This window comes from Gymnoscopelus braueri (assembly GCF_963280865.1).
Source record: "Gymnoscopelus braueri genome assembly, chromosome: 11".
In the NCBI taxonomy this organism is placed as follows: domain Eukaryota; kingdom Metazoa; phylum Chordata; class Actinopteri; order Myctophiformes; family Myctophidae; genus Gymnoscopelus; species Gymnoscopelus braueri.
The window spans coordinates 41,848,533-41,868,161 of NC_137613.1; the positions used below are offsets into that span (position 1 = coordinate 41,848,533).

General features: G+C 41.5%; 1 protein-coding gene across 9 annotated transcripts in view; it reads right to left on the reverse strand.

Moving 5' to 3' along the window:
- Positions 1-2,080: 2,080 nt before the first annotated feature.
- ago4 (argonaute RISC component 4) overlaps positions 2,081-19,629 on the reverse strand; it is a 30,158-nt gene continuing 12,609 nt past the window's right edge. For 2 of the 9 annotated variants that reach the window (XM_080443177.1, XM_080443176.1), the window contains exons 7-20: positions 19,104-19,191; positions 18,015-18,162; positions 17,060-17,179; positions 16,710-16,871; positions 14,732-14,880; positions 12,749-12,933; positions 12,294-12,453; positions 11,790-11,851; positions 10,516-10,625; positions 8,906-9,049; positions 8,457-8,591; positions 8,124-8,225; positions 6,565-6,764; positions 2,081-6,210 (exon numbers count right to left, since the gene is read on the reverse strand). In XM_080443177.1, the coding sequence (XP_080299303.1) occupies positions 6,102-6,210; positions 6,565-6,764; positions 8,124-8,225; positions 8,457-8,591; positions 8,906-9,049; positions 10,516-10,625; positions 11,790-11,851; positions 12,294-12,453; positions 12,749-12,933; positions 14,732-14,880; positions 16,710-16,871; positions 17,060-17,179; positions 18,015-18,162; positions 19,104-19,191 (1,874 nt within the window). In that variant the 3' untranslated portion in view covers positions 2,081-6,101. Of the gene's footprint in view, positions 6,211-6,564; positions 6,765-8,123; positions 8,226-8,456; positions 8,592-8,905; positions 9,050-10,491; positions 10,626-11,786; positions 11,852-12,293; positions 12,454-12,748; positions 12,934-14,731; positions 14,881-16,709; positions 16,872-17,059; positions 17,180-18,014; positions 18,163-19,103; positions 19,192-19,629 lie in introns of all 9 variants that reach the window. The other 7 variants (XM_080443175.1, XM_080443171.1, XM_080443173.1 and 4 more) reach the window with 5 other exon arrangements.

Sequence of the window (19,629 nt, forward strand, 5' to 3'; positions counted from 1 at the left end):
TGCCAACTCACTATGCCTGCCTCCACCTGTCAGTGGGTCATCAACTTCCTGACTGACAGGCAGGAGGTAACATGCGAGGTTAAGGAAAGTCACATTCAGTTCCCTGACAATCAGCACTGGTACCCCCTGTGGATGTGTGCTCTCCCTACTGCTCTTCTTGCATGATTTACTTCACTCCCAAGGACCCACCGTTAAGCTCCTGAAGTTCGCAGACAAGTTTAATGGTCTCATCCGGGACAGTGATAAGACTGCGTACAAACAGGAAGTTGAATGGCTTGTCCTCTTGTGTTGACACACACTAGTCTATATGTTACAGGGTGAATGGAGAACCAGGTAGATTGAAGAAGGCACGTTCGTTTTTACCACCCACCCAGCAATTCTGTAGAAGCAACACTAGAGGGAGCCACAAGCCAGGCTTGTGCACAAACATATATGGCTGCGACCACACACACAGTCTCACACACACACACAAGCGCTCATGCTTTTTTTGGTTTATTGAAAGCAGGACTGTTAAGATACTTTTATTGTGTTCTGGCTTTTGTTTTACTTTCTCCCTGACACACACACACACACACACACACACACACACACACACACAGACACAGTGATCCATGAAAAGAACTATTCTGTCCCTATCGGTTTACAACTCAAACGGAGCTGAGTCGACTAGTAGAGCATCGGCCGGTCAGCGCGGGCACTCGCGCCTGGAGGCGCGAGGGCGCGCTTCCTCGGCCTCAAGCTCCACTAAGTCGGCGCGCCTCCGTCGTGGACAAGCGTGTGCGTGTGCACGCGCGTTCAGCGTTCCCCTAGCGTAGCTTCCTGGTTGCTATGTGGGGGGGAACAACAAAAGACAGGTCCGCGTCGGCACATCAAAGCCCCGCCTCTCCGCGTTCTCGAGGAGAAGGAGGACGGTTTATTTCGCGAGGAGCTCCTCCTCGCGAGCCTCACGTAATAAACCCCCGCCTCGCAGCGCCGCGTCCTCCTTCTCCTCCTCCTCCTCGCGAGCCTCGCTAATAAACCCTATCTCGAAAAGCCCCGCCTCGCCCCGAAGCCCCGTGCCTAAAAACAAGCGCTCTGTCTTCAATCTACCTGGTTCTCCATTCACCCTGTGACATATATAATACATCACCTGAGTCACATGTATTCTTTGAGACACACATCCGGGTTTTTGACCAATAAGCACCTTTGTTTGGCCCATTTTTGGGACAGCTGACGTTTTTTGGGGCTAAACAAAGGCATCACGTGACATTGATCCCCTTCCCCTATTCGCTTATACTAGGACGTGACGTATGTGTAGGCAGAAGAATACACTTAAACACTGATGAAGGCCAGAGGGCCTTTGTGATATGGTTTAAAATGAAAAACACTAAGAAAGTAACCTTGCCTCTAGTGCAGCCACAACCTGGAGCAGAACACGCTCAAAACAGCAAATGATTATGGTAGACTTCAGGGGGAGCCTACACACCCTCTTGTTAAAAAAAAGGCCTACGCCCTAGGAGAAGACATACTTCCTGTGCCAGCTGAGGAAGTTGAAACACAGGAGCTGTTGGTTCAATTCTGGGTCTGGGTCCGTCCTCATCACCTCCATAACAGTCTGATTGGCTCTGCTGGCAAGCAGGACATGAACGGGCTAAAACACACCATCAGGATTTAAGAAAAGATTATCGTTAACAGTTTCTTTCCACACGCCATCACACTAATGAATAGTCAACCCTGCACATGCGATAAAGGTCTGTCATCATTGTGTAATAATTCTAGATTATAATTATATTGTTATATTATAAAAAATAAGGGCCCAACTTTTGGGGGCATCTTTACCACAGTACATTGGCGCATACATGAAATAAGTTTGTTGCTGCTGTATGTATGCACAAATGAGAATCACTGACAACCAGAACAAGAATAGTGTCCCAAGTCAGAATCCAGTGAACCCATTTTCCTGGCAGAGTATGCCACCTAGTGACAAAAATGGGCTAGTTCCTTAGAGGCCACCAATCTTAATCTCAATTAAATACAGTGTCCTCTGTATCATAATGTCATGAAAAACAACACCCACAGATCAATGAAGAGAACACACATCTGCTCTGATAGAGGCATGAAATACCAATTTATTACTTTGCACATTAACACAAGTAATTCCCTGCAGGCTAAAAAAAAAAGGTATTTAAACATCACATAATAGCAATAACAGCGAGTGATTAGGCACCCTTGTAGGAAGGACAGAGTAAGACCTGCCCCTCCCCAACAGGTTAGAAAGGGTTCCTTCACAGAATTAGAATGTTCTAATTCTATGGTTCTATTGCTATTAGACAATCACACACAGCTCAGAGAACACTAGCAGGAAAAAATAAAATAAAAACAGCAGAGCTAGAACACACGCCGAATAAGGAAACAAAACAAAAAAAAGAAAACAAATTACACAATACACAATGTCAAATTACAAATCTGTTTTAAGATATAATAATATATATCAAAGTCAGAAGAAGTAAAAAATAAATCATGCTCTCTTTCAATAGGGGCACGGAAAGAATTCTGGATCGTTTTTTAAAAAGGTTAAAAAGAGGTAATCCTGTCCCGTAGATGCCATGGGTTTTCACCAAACCACCTCACAAAGAGGAAGTGCGCTTGCAAGGGGCCTGCGGAGGTGCCATGGAGACAGGAGAGCCCCCCGAGAGGCGTGGCCAGGGGCACAAACCAGGATGTAGGAGACAAAATGTATGCTCCCTACACTAGCCTGGGCAGAAGGGAGGGGTTAGGTCTTTAACGGGTCCACGTTTGAAGAAAGTACCTCGTTTGAATTTGGACGCGACGCAAAGACCAGACCCCCTCACCTCAGATAACAGCTTGTGCCTCCCAATTTACTGACATTTGTGTAGGAATCTTTAAAATACATCTCGGAGAGACTGGACAAATATTGCTAGGCTAAAACAGTCTCACTAAATTAATAAACATTTACCCAAAAAAAGTTTATATTTTTTCTCTCTCTCATAATAAATATGATTCTAAAGAGGTTTTTTTAAAAGGACAATACTCTGGCATGCAGGCGAGCAAAGTCTGTTTTATTACTTTAAAAAAAGTTTTTCTAAAGAGCTAATCCACCAAATGCACATTCCCACTGATTGATACAAGCAACAACAAAATAAAAGTACAGACACAAAACCGCAATAGCAAGAGCAGACCAACAGCCATTATAGCTTAGATTTTTTCCTCATTTGCTCGACTAAATTTGCATTAATATTGCTTTGCAATGTTATGTTCAGAATTGGTATTCATCACAGATACTATCCTTTATCAACTTAATGTGAACATCCTGGAGTCTTAACCATCATTCTCCCCAGGGACATTTTGTGAGGATTTTTAAAAACAAATTCTTCTGACTGATATTCAAACTTATTTAAAAACAGATGCCCCCTTTAAAACAAAGACAGAAACTTATTGCATGCAATGCTTGGACAACACCCTCTCCAGGCCCACAAGCCCCTCCCCCTCCCCCTCCATATTTCCCACTTCTCTCCCCTCGGCCAGCACCCACGCCCACGACAGGCAGGCGCTCAAACTCATTCATAGCAAACCTGCTGCTTTACGGGTGGTTTATTACAAAAGGGTTTATTACTGAGCTGTCCCCCCTGACGAGGCGTGCGTGACAACTATTCGGAAGCTTCCCCAAGCCCTACTGCATTATCTCATGATCCTATCACAATCCAAGGGGGCACCACTTGCACAACGGTCAATATAACACTTATTGCTAAAGCTAAGATGATGGTCTGTGACAGTAACTCGTTAGGTGTCAGTGAAGAAGGGGTCCAAGGGCAGTGCTTATGCTTATCGTCAACTTAGTCTAATCTGGTGTAAAAAAAAAAAAGAAAGCAAAGAAAGAAAATGCAATACAATTGCAATAAAAAAATAAACAAACACCCCAAGTAGTAGAGACTTTGATAAATTGGTATACTGGTTAAAATACACACAAACGGTAATAGAAACTATGTCTTTTTGAAAGTCTGAATATTTTACTCATTGCAAACCCCTTTTGAACAAATTCCTTCAGTCCCACTTTATTCTGATTACAGTCCCTGATTGTCTCCAACTGTCTGACCAGACCAAGGCCCTGATGCCGTCTGATGCACTCAGGGGCAAATCCGTTTTACCAGTCAGGGTCTTGGTGAAGTCACCTTCTTTACAGGAAAAAAAAACATATTTTCACCTTTCTAATCTCAGAAACTACTAAGGGGCGCATAAACAAATCTGTCCCAGGGCCTACATTCTCTCTCTATTGGCCAGAATGCTACAAAGTTTCCCAACCCAAAGCTCTACCCCTTAAAAACCGTGGCTCAACAACTCTTGCCTATTCCTGAAGTCACACTGGTTACTACACAAATGGCTTTGCCGTCGGCCTTAAAATTCATCACAATAGTAATAACATTAACAACAATAACGACAACAACATCAATGATAAACTATTAATTCTAAACAACAGTTTTAAGATAGCCACAAAACATCTTATATTAAACTCTTACAAATCTGCTTTGTTGATTCTTATGTATAAATGCATAAAGGTAAGAGATCGAGAGTGCCCTCTGTTGCTTGCCTAGCGTCCCGGGTCAGTGCAATGAATTGGCCAGTATTAGCAAAGGAGACCAAAAAAAAAAAAAACTACTCTCATTTTTCCGGCCCATAAAATTAAGGCGGCTAGCGCCTTGTGTAAAAAAGTCAAAATAGAATTTAAAAAAAAAATCCATGCTACTACCAACAGTGTCATAACCTTTCAGATCATCAGGTCCAGAGATTAAAACAAAAAACTAAATAAAAAACAGAACCCACTCTTTCACACAGACAGCACAGGCTGATACACCTGTACTGTCTGTGCTTAATGCATTCAGCCATTCAACAGGTCCCAATGCCGAGCCAGAATCACAGGTTAGACCACGGTCACTACTGCTACACATCAGACCTGGAGGTTCAGTTACTATTTGAGATTGATTTCAGTGGCTTTTATGGGATCTGGCAATCTTGCGAGACACAAGGGAACCAATCGGATTGCTCCCAAAAGTGCAAATCCCGCCTCATCTCGCACTCCAGACAGGCTGAAGCACAAGTTCAAAGTGAATTCAATTAGTAACTGACCCAGAGCTGCTACACCCACCAACCTCTGTGAGGCCTGTATAATTCATCTGTTTCAAAGTTGCTTTTATAGATGTAACTATTTATATGTTATATATGTATTGTACGTGTGAATATAAAAACATCAAATCTGAGGCATTTACAGCAGTTATCTCCTTGATTTCCCTTTACAATTCAGTGGCCTGCCATGAAAAATACACACACACACCCACACACACACACACACACAAACAGCAGTACATGTATATACAGAAACGCACATGCTCGCACAATCGTTTACTCTTGGTTAAAATGGGAGGGGAGTAGTAATGGGCATGGATACCCAGGTCACCTCGTTTGTAAAAGACCGTAAAGGAGAGAAAAGTTAAAACACACACTCATAAAAAGGAAAAATATATATATATCATTCTCAAAAGGTTAACTCCCCCTCCACCTCTTTTCATGCAGAGTCCCACCCCCCACCACCCGAAAACCCAAGACCTTGTGACAGATTTCGCCCAAAGGGGCTTTGAGGTAAAAGTAGATAAGAGTCCTGCTTAGCTGGGAGAGCTGAAGAGCTGGTCTGACACAATTGGCGTCAGTCCACTCCCTTGCTCAGTGTGTCTTACAAAAACAAGAATAAAAGGACATTCAAAATTGGAGAAAAAACAAAACCAAACTCAAAATAATGGCTCAATTCATGGTATGTGTGTATGGTTTGTTTTTCCTTTGCGCACTGAAAATCCGAGAGGTTTCTCAGTGCCGGATTGCTGGTTAGAAAGGCGGCTTGATCAGGAACATGACCATGGAACAAGACTTGCCAGATGGTGGGAAACGGCAGAATCCTCTGGCATCGAGCCGCTTTGGTGCAGATTAAGAAAATGTTTGAAGAAGAGAGACGGAGAGAGGGACAGACAAAAAGACAGACAGAGAGGATACCGTAGAAGAGGAGAGACTGGCAAATAGAAATGGAGGAAGGGAAGAAAGCCTGCTGGCTGGCTGGCTCAGGCGAAGTACATGGTGTGCTGGGTGTCATAATGAATCTGAACTGCCTTGGCCAGCGCCAGGGGATCACGGCCGTTACTCTGGCCCGATACATGGCTGCCTTCCGCACTATGAGAAAAACAGACACACAGGAAGATATTACAAACAGAATTGTACCTTTTTGTGTCAGATTAAAGCTGCCGTTGTCAGTGACTTTATCATGCATATGGTGTCATACGAAATAATGAGTAAATAATAATAGGAGATTGTTATTGGGATAACGATCTGGTGATTGTGATCATGTTAGAATTTCTTTATTTTTATTTACACCCTAAACTGTCTTGATAAGCGATGCTTTAATAAATGAAAGACCAGGCCTAATACACAACATAAGCTTATATCATCAATCCAACTATCCAAACAACTTCTCTTTAGTAGCAGACCAAGGTCCTTGTATGAACCACATCTCAGTTCCCTCTGTACCTGTCATGGTCCTTGTCCACCAGGTGGTATCGAGCACGGAACGCCACTAGCCTGGCGTAGTAGGCTGGTGCTGGGATGGATACTGAGCGTGTGCAGCGGACGTAGGTGTGGCATAGCTGGTAGGTGAGCAGCTGCAGCTCGTCAGCCGTGAAACAGTTGTCGTCCCAAAGGACATGGTAGTGAGAGGGACGGCTGGTGCCCTGGAAGGGGGGAGGGGGGACGACGACAACGAACAACAGTGAATAAATGAAGAATGTGTACTGTCTATCGTGCTTTATTATTATTATTAATCTTTTTCGTGTCTGCACAGTGACCTTAACCATCCTTGTAAAGTCAGACCACTTCACTCATTGTGGTCTGGCAAGGCTCAATAGAGATTTGCGTAGGTTATGGGTGTCATCAAAGCAAGCAATTCTGCAGGTGATTGGATCAGAGATCAACATGTCAGAGCTGCTAACAGTCATGACATACAACCAGCGGAGACAGTTTGTAAATCAAACTCTTGTCGAACCCAGTCAGGAGAAGAGAAAAAAAACATCTTGTCCCTCGACAAAGGCCTTTAATCTATTTTAAGGCAAGTTATACAACAGCTCGTGATTCAACAACAGGCATTCAGAGCTGTACCACTACCAATAATAACCATAATACGCCAACGCGTAAATCACAGGTAAAAGTATCACAATGTGATACATTGTGGACCAGTTGCTTACAGTGTCAATGGTAAACAATGGGGAATAAATTAAGATGGGAAAAATGCAAGGAGGTACTTCTTTGGCCGACTGACAGTGTGCACAATAGATTTGGCATTGATTGGTCCAGCGATCCAGCTGTGAAAACAAGAGTTACCAACTGTGCAGTGCTCTTGTATTAAAAAAAAACTTGAGGTTGTGCTTTATCATTTTTATTAGTACGGCTGTTCAGGGTGACTGCACAGCGGAGCCAGTAACCACAATAAAGCATGACCTCAAGGGTCTGATTGCTTAATTCTATGGCAGCATTGACGCCAACCTCCTCAAGGGCAGTCATTGTCGTTTAAAGTTCAGAGCTGCTTGTTGTCATCACTCTCCCCGTAATTCATTGATCGGTCTGGCTTCCAGCTGCCTGGGTCAATCGATTCTCAGTGGATGTTTTCAGACTAAAATCTCAGAGCAAATAACCGAGCTTGGAAGATTTAGGATGCCGATTTGAGCCTGACCCTTTATTGAAGAAATGTCTGACTGGCCTTTGACACAAGTTGACTTCTGTTGCTGTTCTTGTGAATGTGCTGTCAAATAGGTTGTGCTGATGATATGTAGCGTTTCTACTAAAACCTGCCTCCAAACCGAATATCATTGTGTGTGAGTGAATAATTAAATGAATTATACTTAGTCAAGCTGAGTACAACCTAAATTTTACACATTGTACACATTAGAATTCTGATTTACTGTAGATTACATCGTGAATTATGTTTAATGATATTTTAAATTGGATTTTCTTTTTACCAGACAACCTTTCTATAAGTGACACACTACAATCTACAGTAGAACTGAGTAGAACAGTGTGTGCGCTCTGGCCCTCACCTGGATCCCTGCATGGCTGCACAGGTAAAAGTCAAACTCAGAGGGGTGTGTGATGGTGCTGTCCACCGTGGTGCCTGCTGGGACATTACCGCTCTTCCCAACCTGCAGGGGGAAATCAATCAGACATGATCATTGGATGTGCTGGAAGTCGTTTTATTTCTTATTTTTTAATAAACTTTTTTTACATATTGAATTCACATGTCATGAACTATTTAAGGTGACAATTTCTGACTTCTACTTGTTTAAAAAGATGAAAGTAAATACAATGACACACTCTAGAAAGGCATGCAAAAGTGGTCTCATCAGTGGTCTTGTGAATTAATGCCTACTGACCCTTTCAGCCTTGTCAGAGCAGAATAGACGTGTGTGGTGCCGTTTCTGGACCACGATGTAGGTGATACCAGGCCTGTAGTCCTCCTCCAGGCTAATACACGCCTTCCTGATGGCAATCAGCTCTGGCCATGCAACCTGGGCGCAAATATACACACAATTCGATAAGAGACCAAGTCAGAACTTATGATGAATACTTGTTGAAGTGTGAGCTCTGGTGAACTACAAACTATTTCTATTGGCATATTTCAATATGTTCCCATAATTACTTGCATCATTACAGCACTAATGGCTAATCCTGAAAGCAACAGCTTTTAATGCCATAACAGTATAAATGTGACAATAGGGGTGAATGACCAGATAAACAGAAGAATTTTAAAATAAAACAATACATTTAATCCGTGCTAAAAATAATAATACAATATATAATAATAGTCGTATGGATGTTTCACCTGTTTCATCTGTCCCTCTGACACTCCACCGCGGTAGTAGATGATGCGCGTAGGCTTAAAACGAGTGGACTTGTAGAACTGTATGAGCAGCTCCCGCACCATGTTGGTCAAATCCTGGATGACCTCCTGGCTGAAAAGTTGCTCCTATAGAAACACAGTAAGAGACAAAAAGAGCATGAGGAAGCCAGATGCGCTCACCCTGGCTCAATTAACACAAAGACTGAAACAGGTGTACAGGATGGAACATTTAACTGCTCATCTTCAGTTGAAAATGGACATTTTTGTGCAGAAATGGACACTTATAATACTGTTATCTTGAAATTTGATTGTGTGCGCCGGTTCCTTTGCTTCTTATATCAAGTCATCATTTCTTATTTCTGTATTTCAAGGTCTTTCTTTGTGTGTGTTTTTTCCTGTGTGTGTGTTTCTAGTTTTGTTTTGTCGATAGGAATGGTTATTTGTGCTATAATGTGAATATTCTGTCATGAAACCATCTGTGTGAAACTGCAAAAAAAAGAGGATGAAAATAACAGTTGAATGCACTGAAATGTCCGACAAAGCTGGGAAATTAGATCCATTTAACCCATTCAATCGGGGAACGCATCTGTGTCATTTTAAGATTTATTTGGCTGTTCAAAAATAGCGCGGCTATGAGCTTGTAGATCTGCTATTTTTGAAAAATCGTGAAAATCTTTTTTTGAATATATATTTTTAAAGAGAACATTTGTAAAATATTTTGTTCCAGGGACCCAGAAGCAAAGATTTGAGTTACAAATGTTTGCTTTAAAAACATATATTTGCACAAAGATTAAAAAAAAAAAGAAAAGCTCATAGCGTGGCCCTCGGTGCCACACCATGAGCTTGTGTATCTGCTATTCTTCTATAGCCCAAAGTATAAAATAATGGTTAAAGTGGTTAAAATCTAAAATGACACAGATGCAGACACAGTTCCCTGTCTTAATGGGTTAAGAGTGTTGCACATCAAAAAAAGCAGATCTATAAGCTCACGACACATTGCAGACTGTGGCATGTTGTGGGCGTTGAGGGCATCGCAGTGTGGCACATAATACATTAAGAAGCTATCTCCAGCTCTCAGGTGGGCTTATATGAGCTGCAAGGTCACAGCTAAAGAAAAAAAGTGCTCGCTAGTTAAAAAAAAAAAAAGTGTTAGAGAGCAGGGTCATCCATTCCAATGGTACTGGTGATAAACAACCCCACCCAAAGGCGATAAGCTTTGATTTCAGGTGAATAACTTAATATCCCGCTTGGCAATGGGATCTATATAGCATATTCAAAACCTTTGAGATACTCAAAACTACTCTCTCTCTCTCTCTACTGAAGGGGGCAAACATTTTTTACCACATGAACCCTAGCGTCTGTATTTTGGGCATGTCATAATAGGCGAACCTTCCGCGCAAATAAGTGAACATTCTGTGAAAATAGCAGATCTACAAGCTTGCCGATTGCTCTGTGAAGCCTGTATAATTCATCTGTTTCAAAGTTGCTTTTATGATGTAACTGTGTATATGTTATATATGTATTTTGCAAAGAGATATAATGGGTAAGTACTGTGCAGTGCCAGTTACCTGGGTTAAATCAGTGCCAGTTACCTGGGATAAATCCTGTCTTGAGGTCTGGACCCGCACAGTGGCACAGTAACGGCTGGGATGGCCGTCCATACTGCCCACCACCGCAGCGATGGATGGCTTCTTACCGTCACCTTTTCAAACAAACAAATGCAAGAATGCAAAATGAATGTAGACGTGTATCGGTTAAAGGGGTACATTTATGGAATAGCTTAGATGATGTACTAAAAAAAGTGTAGCTCAATAAAGACAATTCTAAAAATGTACAGATCTAACATAATAGATTTAAATATAGAACATTAGTATGATATGAAATTCTAGTATTTGGTATTGTGGCAATATGTAGTGATTGTTAATAAGTATTACATATTATCAAGGTATTGGATTATATTATATGTTATTATGCAAATTATTATCATATTGTGGTATATTGCCACGGTAGTAGGCAGAGACAGTATATCAGGGATGGAAAGTGACTTTGTGCTTGGTACCAGCAACACTTCCAACACACACGCGCGCAAGTCCCATCGCCGCGGTGCGGAGAACACACACAAACACCTGCTCATAAACCGTTCCAACACACACACACACACACACACGTGCGAGACCCGTCGAACACACGCTTGCGCGTCCCGTCGCAAACACACACACGTGCGAGCACAGCCGCCCCCCCCGTCGCGAACACACACGGCCGTCGCGCGCACGACCCGTCACGAACACACACAAGCGGCCAGAGCCGTCCCCTGTCGCGAACCCACAAACACACACACACACACACACACACGCACGACCCGTCGCTAACACACACGCACAGATCCCATAGGTTGGGGGGCTGTAACCATGACTACAGTCCCATCGGCAAAACGCAAATAAACATCTTAAATTGTGACGAAGAGAAAAAGGGGCATCCTTACGGTGTGCATGCTAAGGATCAATGGCCATGTGCAGAGCAATTGCTTAAGCCACTGAGGAGAACCAAGCAAGTTTGACTGACTGACTGACATTTCTAAAATTATATGTAGGATGACATAAAATATACTTGACTGATATTGTATACTAAATAACGAGAAGGTTGGTTTCAGTAACTTTTTTTTTTTTCCCCATCTTGTAAATCCAAGTAATTTCTTTGTTGTATTTTCTTACCTATGATAGTTATTCAAAGGTTAAAAGGGTAGGCACAATAAGCTACGGCTTCAGCCTACACCTTTTTGGTCTGTTTTCAATGATAACAAATGAAGGCATTGTATTCATTTGCTTTTTTTTTTTTTGATGACTAAAATAAAAACTCCTACTACTACCTGCGGGAGGGTGTGTGACGTCCGCCCCCAGGAAGATGACTGGCTGCTGGAACACAGAGGGCCTGGGGGGAGGGGAAGAGACAGAGTGGATGGATGAGAAGAGTACAGAGAAATAAATAAATACAAATAAATAAAAGGAGGAGGCAATGACTCATTGCATCACAGGCCTGTCATTCTTTGCACATTAACATATTTAAGAGCACCAACTCTAACTGCAGCATTCCATGTTGCCTTGCACATAGGTTCAGTGTGTATTTATTATTTGTTGCTGTTCGCACCACAACGTCTACTCAATTTTGTACAGAATGCAGTGTGCTGTTCATTTGTCGACACAATCCTATGTATCCAACTATTGAATTTCATTAAATTACACCAAACTCAATATCCAACACCTCCTGTTATGTGGCAATAAAGACTATAATCCGATATAGTAATATCATTTGCCCTGCTATTGAAGACATAGCAGATTAGATTTTTCAATTGAATCTAATTTCAAAAGCTGACCTTTGATGAGGCACCAGGACGTTGTTGATGCCCCCCAGTTTGGCGTTGATCTTGAGGCAGAGGTTGGAGAGTGTCTGAGGGGACGTCTTGACCACATTTTTCACCTGGACACACTGGGTGGCCATGCCCAGCAGGGTGTCTCCTACCCGTTTCACTTCAGCTAAAGAGAGGAAGGAAGTAGGGGTGCAACAGTTAATCAAACTAATAAATGTAATCGATTGTAAAAAGTAAACCAACCATACTGAAAATAGCAGATCTACAAGCTCACAAGGCGTTGTGATGCAGCCCGTTGTGAGCATGTATATTGACTATTTTTGCGTGACACCATTGGACAACAAATTATAAAATAGTGGTTTCATTAGACTAATCAATTTAGTTAATTATAAAAAATATATTCTAATTTGTTTGCATTGTATATATTTAAAAGAGTAATGAATAATTTATATTTTCTTTACCATAGACTGGTGTTTTCCCAGGAAGAATGACCACGATGAGCTGCAGGCCAACGTAGGACAACTTGAGGTGTTTGAACATGGGCTCCACGCTGTCAGCCCCCTGGGCATATTTACAGAAGCACGGCTGGCCCTGGATGGGCATTCCAGCATCCTTGGAGATCTTGCGCAGCTGGTCGGTGAAACTCCTGTTGTAAAACATTGCACAAGACATTAAGAAATTAGCAGTATGTATTGAAAGGTCAACATTGCTCAATGTAAAGGTTGGCAAAGGAGTCTGGAAACCGAGGAAGTCTGTCCCAACCGTGGTACTTTTACACAAATTAGGTCACATTAAAGCCCATTTCCCATTCGACAAAAAACACACCAACATCATCTAGTTTTTATCTTTAGTGGGAAAGGTTACAATTGGCATTCATTCCCGGGACACATTACTCTGCAATAATTATGGGTATTTATTAGCTCCAGCAGGCAGAGATGGAGACATGACACCTGGGTCGACGTGCAATTTTTTTTACCCTTTTCCAGTGTGATTCTATGAGAGAGCTTTGCCTGATTCAAGGGGATGAGGAAATAAGGAGACCAAGGGCTCTGCGTTGCAAATATTTCACTCAAGCACAGTAACGATTATAACCTACCATGATATTTTCAATCCATAAATAATAGAGAATTCGTTCAAATGTCAAAGTATTTAGTTATCAGAATCCTCTATTTAACTCATTCACTGCCAGAACTTTTTTATTTTTGCGTTTGACAAACTGCCAGAGATTTTTCATAGAAAAAGAAAGTACTCAGGAGCCAAGATACAAAATGTTTAAGTTTTAAGTTAACAAGGAAGTGGATTGGAGTCTAGATCTTCAACAAATCATATCTCCTTGGTCTTTAGGTTAAAAAAAAAGTCGTTTTAGTCGTTCTTGGCAGTGGGGGCTTAAAGGACAAAAGTCGTTTTAGTCGTTCTAGGCAGTGAATGAGTTAATAGAGGATTCTGATTATAATAGGGTTATTATAGAGTCCATTATAAGCTATCCCAGCCCTTCCATAATTGCCCGCAATCCCAGATTTTTTTTAGTCATCGGTTTGGATTGTGTATTGCCTCTGGAAAGCATGCGCCGCCGGAAAGAGAGGGATATAGAGACGCAGAGAGGTTGTGTGTGAGAGCGAACGACCAAGCTACTTGCATGCACTTCACTGGCGCATGTGTGATGCTGAACTTGACAAACTAGGGCGAAAAAACAGAAAGGCATACTAGCAATCACCTATTTATTTAAAGTAAAGACAACATGAAATGGTATTCTGAAATAATTAAATTTCTGTATCATGATGCATTTCCTAGTGATTCAGGGGCTGGGTGTGTCTCAGCCAATCACAGCAATGGGGTTGAGTTAAACTGCACCGGAGCTTCCAAACTCCAGACAGCACGCAGATTAATGTCTTGTATCCAGCTATGAGCATTGATTTGGGGAATTGAGGACTACAGTACCATGACCTGCCTGGATGTCACGTCGGTCCACCAAGTAAAAAGATCTCAAACAAGGCAGTGCTGAAAGAAGTTTCTGTTTCTCTTCTCACCTCGAATGTTTTCAGAAACATGATTTAGTGTACCGTTTAACTTTAAAACGAGATGGTTTGTAATGCGCAGCAACCATGTTTGTTTCAACATAAGCAGCACCACCCTCTACTGTCTAGCATAATGAATCATAGCCGTGTTGGGAGAATCAAGAGGGCTTTATTTGTCGCTCACTCATACAGCTGCAATATTGGGAGATGTACTGACAGGTGCATATCATGATATTATTAGTTTAAATTGGTTTGTACCTGATGATGCAATCACACATTACTTTTTGGTTTCACAGAAGTAATTAAGATTGTGGATGTACCCATGCTCTAAAATATATATTTAGAAATATATTGTTCATTTCAGCTCCTCTTTTAAAATAACGTGCATATATGCACACATAGTTTAGGGGAAAGCGTTATTAGACTTACTTCAGCAGATCTTCTCGACACTGTTTCTGTGGAGCGAAGCAGGCCACGGCCCAGACTTTGATCTCAATGCCAGCGTAGAACTGCTTCCCTCTCATGTCCCACACGCCCTGGTTGGGCGTGGCCACCGTCTTGTTCTGCGGAGAGAGTCCCTACACTCTTAGTCAACCCCCCGGTTGGATGTGTAGATACAACAGATAGCATTACACCCCTGCCCATACACACGCTATATTCCCTTCATACATTGCTATTGTACATAATGCATCACATTATTGAACTTGTTGAAGGGAGAAATAGGACGTATTGGAAGAGCATTTTTGGTTAACTGTTAACTGAAGCATCCACTGAAAATGCTTTTTAGGGTCAAATATATTGGGCTTTCCTATACAGTCGCATAAGGAATCCACTTGTATGAATATTTTCTGAAGTAACAGTTCAAAGCAAAAAAATCATACTAGTGCTGTCAGAACAAGATTCTGGAGTCGAATGTAATTCAAATATAAAAACAATTAATAATCTTCAAATGTTGAAATTGCCATTCGAATGTTGTTTAAAATCTTATGTACGGAGTAACGAATCTAATGAGGACTAATTTCCTGACCTACCGATGTGAAAACAAATGCTTTCATCACGTCACGCGTGATCAACAATAAAGTTTGAGTGCATACACTGCACACATTAATTTATGAACGTCATCACTGCCACCCAATGCGTCTGTGTTGTGCACACTCGGCTGTGCGCCTCTATGCGTGTCTGGTCACACTGAGACTGACAGACCACGTTGGTTCAGCACAGCAGGCAAGACTCCTCCCTTTCCAACCATAAACTTCACTTGAAAGTTAAGTTTTAGAAACATTGATAATTATGACAACAGCAATGGTTTTTATGCAACATTGTTTACTCTGTCGCTACAACGTGGACCTGTGGCTATCAGCACTGGATGGAGAGCCCATTCACGTTAGGAAACGTACGGGCTGCGGAACAGTGGATGCATCTCGCGATAATAGTACAGTAACATTCATGTAAAAGTAGCTACTACACACCCACGCAAGTGAGAAAGTGGGTAAAGCCCTGGTGCTTACAAGGCGACGCAAACCATAAGGAGTTTCTATATCAACCGCCATTTTATGAAAATTATCAGCGCCAATGTGGACTGTGCTCGGCGGTTCCGACACACAAAAGCTTAAAACCAGTGAAAATGAGGAGGCATTTCCACTGGCCAAGTTCCTCAACGAGGTGAGTGTTTTCCTCGGATGCGTGGTAAGAAGTTGTAGCCTAACTCTCCTCTTATCAAAAACCCTGAAAATGAACCTAAATTAAAGCCATAAGTCTTAACTAAAATAGTTGGTTTCACTATTTTGTTTAGCCTGTTACTATAACATTTGTATGTGTGCACGCGGGTGTTTATTATTGTATATTATAACTATACATTCTTTTATATAACTATGTATTATATAAAATATTCAAATATATTCGACTATTAAAAATAATAAAGCATTGAAATTCGAATGGGATTATAGAGGAAAACTGACAGCACTAAATCATACAGTTCTACGGTGATGAAAGTGCATTTGTACTGATAACAAATACTGAGAAAAGCCATAAGTCTACATTTCAGTGGGAGGTGATCAGACATCAGAATGGGACATTTCCCAGCAGGCATTGGGCCAAATGAACCCCAAAGAAACTCTTGAAGCTCCTGTAATGGCTAAATGAATATACATGCACTAATTCAAACGACTCATCCAACAAACGTGTTTTGATTCCAATCAGGGAATCACATCAACTAATGCATGCGTGGCAAAAAATGTTCAAATGGATTAACATATAATTATAAATTTGGTCTAACCTGAGCTCTGTCAACCTGGAACACCTTGCCCCCATGTCCCAGCATTCATCCTGTGATGGATTCATCCGTGCATCCCTCCCAGTGTGTTAAGTGTCCCACCCCCCAGAGTGCAACCCCATGCCCAGTACTCACCCTGCCACAGTCTCTCCCAGTGTCTGTGCTCACCCGGCCCCCATACTGAAGCATGGGTGCTGGGAGAACACGGCCCGTCACCTCAGTCATGTCATTGTGCACGACAATGCCAAACTCCTTCAGGTAAGGGTCCGGGCCCCCAACCATACTGTTGCTCTTGACCTGGGGGGGGGGGGGAGAAAGAAAGAGAGAAAGAGAGAAAGAAAGAGAAAGAGAGAAATGCATACAAAGCATTAATAAACATAAGGGAAACAATGAAAATTGATTTTCAGTTCAAATTGCAATGCAATTCGCAAATGCTTTTCTACTAGCAGTTCACACTCCCACCGCACGAGGGAGCCATCACTCACCAGTCTACTGATTTCTTCCTGTCTGTCGGGGGCAGAGCGAGCCGTCGCTTTGATCATGGTGGACGTCTGGTTGTCTGTCAGTTTCTTGATACAGCGCTGGCCTGCAACTATGTTACAGACCTGCAGAGTGTAACATTACATGTTGTTAGGGTGCTTATGGTAAAATATATATGTGATCCAATGCAACTAATTGGTCCTCCCACAGCTGTGCACTTTACAGGAGTGTAATCAAAAATGATTTAAATAGATCCAGAATCTTCAAATGTGTGCCAGTGGCAGGAACTTCAATGGGCAGTTCATGTTCGAAAACCCTTGAATGTCATTGAATTAAAGCAATTCTGCAAAGAAGGGTGGGCCAAACTTCCTCCACAGCGATGTCTTAAACAAGTTGTAGTTGTTGCTAAAGTTGGCACAAACCAGTTATTACATTTAGAGGGGCAATTTCTTTTTCACATGGGTGATATACATTTTCAAAAACCTTTTTCCTTCAATAAATCAAATAATCATTTCAAAAACGATATTTTCTGTTTATTCAGGTTGTCAATTTTCTTTGAAGATCTGAAATAACTAAGCGAATAAAGAAAAGTGTCATTGGGGCAAATACATTTTCCTGCCACAGTAGCTGGAGTAAATCCACCATTATTCATTTGTTGGCTGTAGTATAAACTAAATATGAATAGATATGTAAAGGGATCAGAGCTACAACATGAGATACTGTATTGCAAAGCAATACAGTATCTCATGTTGTAGCTCTGATCCCTTTCATATGAAATTTCAATGACCAGTCAAATGTAGGTAGACAATATAAAAACAGCCACCTGTGTTAGAGATGAATCTGAGTCTTATGTCAAGAAAACCCTGAATAAAAAACAAATAAATAATACTACGCATACCATAACTGTATGTGGGCGCGTGTTTGTGTGTGTGTTTATGAGTCAAAGAGCCCTCCTCTCACCTCCAGAGGAAGGTAGGTGTGCTTCTGTTCTTGCCCTACTTGAAGACAGGGCAGGTGTGGATACTTAAGCTGCAGGTTGTACTTCTGCTTAAAATACTGAGCTACAGTGCACTCCATGGCTTGGCCATTCTCTAGCTGCAAAGGGAACCTGTTAATTAAATGGTACATGGGGATTAAAGAAATAGACAATAAATCATGCTAGTAAATCGAGACCATAGAAACTAACTATATAATATAGTTGACATTGCAACAAAAATGAGTTAATGTTGTTTATTGGGCACTACAAATCCTGTATAAATTAAAAAATGTCTGCACTTCTCAAAATCACCTGCACAGTATAGTACAGGACAGAAAGCATTGGATTTGACCCATGGTGTGCAGCCTGCTTTGTGTCTCCAATAAACAGTGCTGTTAATGGAGTCACAGAAAGAGAGTGGGAGAGAGGATTGCTGAAACAAGAATTTATGTGGGCAGTGTTAAAGAGCAATGATGCTGTCTTTGTTCAACGGCATAAAAATAATAATATAGATGAGTTTTGTTATCCTTCAGCTAGATAGCTTGCAACATTATTGTTTATCGTGTCTTATGTTTAATTACTATGTCCAACTTACTACTTGTATATTATTTTAGGTGAGAATCTTGTATAAGCCCTCTATGGGGTTTCTTTAACACCTGCACTTATTTTTTTAATAATTGTTAACTTATGTACTGCTTTTATTGTGCAAAAAAAAACAAAAAAAACATCACCACTGCCTTTGGATTTATTCTGAATTTACAATACAAGCCTGCCTTTCATCGATTTCAGTTCCGCAACTTTATTGCTAAGCCGTCTCAGAGCTCTGTCTAAGTACAAAACGTACATACCTACCCCAGAGTAGTAGCTAAAAAAGGTCAAGATACCTTTACGAGGAGAAAAAAGGACAAAAAAGGGTGTCATAATGTCCTGTACATACTGTGCGGATGATGTGGATAAGTGCCATTAAACTCTAGTCTACAGTAATGTGAAGGGAAAGAAATGTTACATTCACTAGGTCTACATTTCATGGACAACGCTGCCATTTGGGTATGCATGTAGAGGGAAGCTCTTACGTTTGGTGGCTGGCAGGGCGTCGTGTGACATTGCACACACGATACTTCCTCTTCATCTGGCCGCAGTGTGTGACTTCAACTTTCAGACCTGTTCTCACACACAAACAAGATTTTTTTTGGTCGTTTTCCTTCACCCATCACAAGCCATCATATGGCTTGTGATAGGTGAAGGATATGGTCAAAATTAATGTAGAAACCTGATGTCACAGCATGGCGGTGAGTGTGAAAATGTCAATGTATCCATTTGAGGATAAAACCAATTTCAAGAAAAATGCCAGCAGACCACATGAGGTGTCTGATGAGAATTGCCGTTTGCTACTTTGAGCAAGACTGGCTTGGCTCTAAGGTTAGAGAGAGAAGCCTGCTGTGTGGCCAATTCAAAAATAACTTAGGAAGTTTACCAAGACATTGTGTAATGTCTCGTTTGGTACACAATGAGTCACATATCAGATTTCACCAATTATGTATTGTACAGAGAGCCATCATAACATTTTCTATCCTAAGCCTCAGGTGGAAACATGCACCA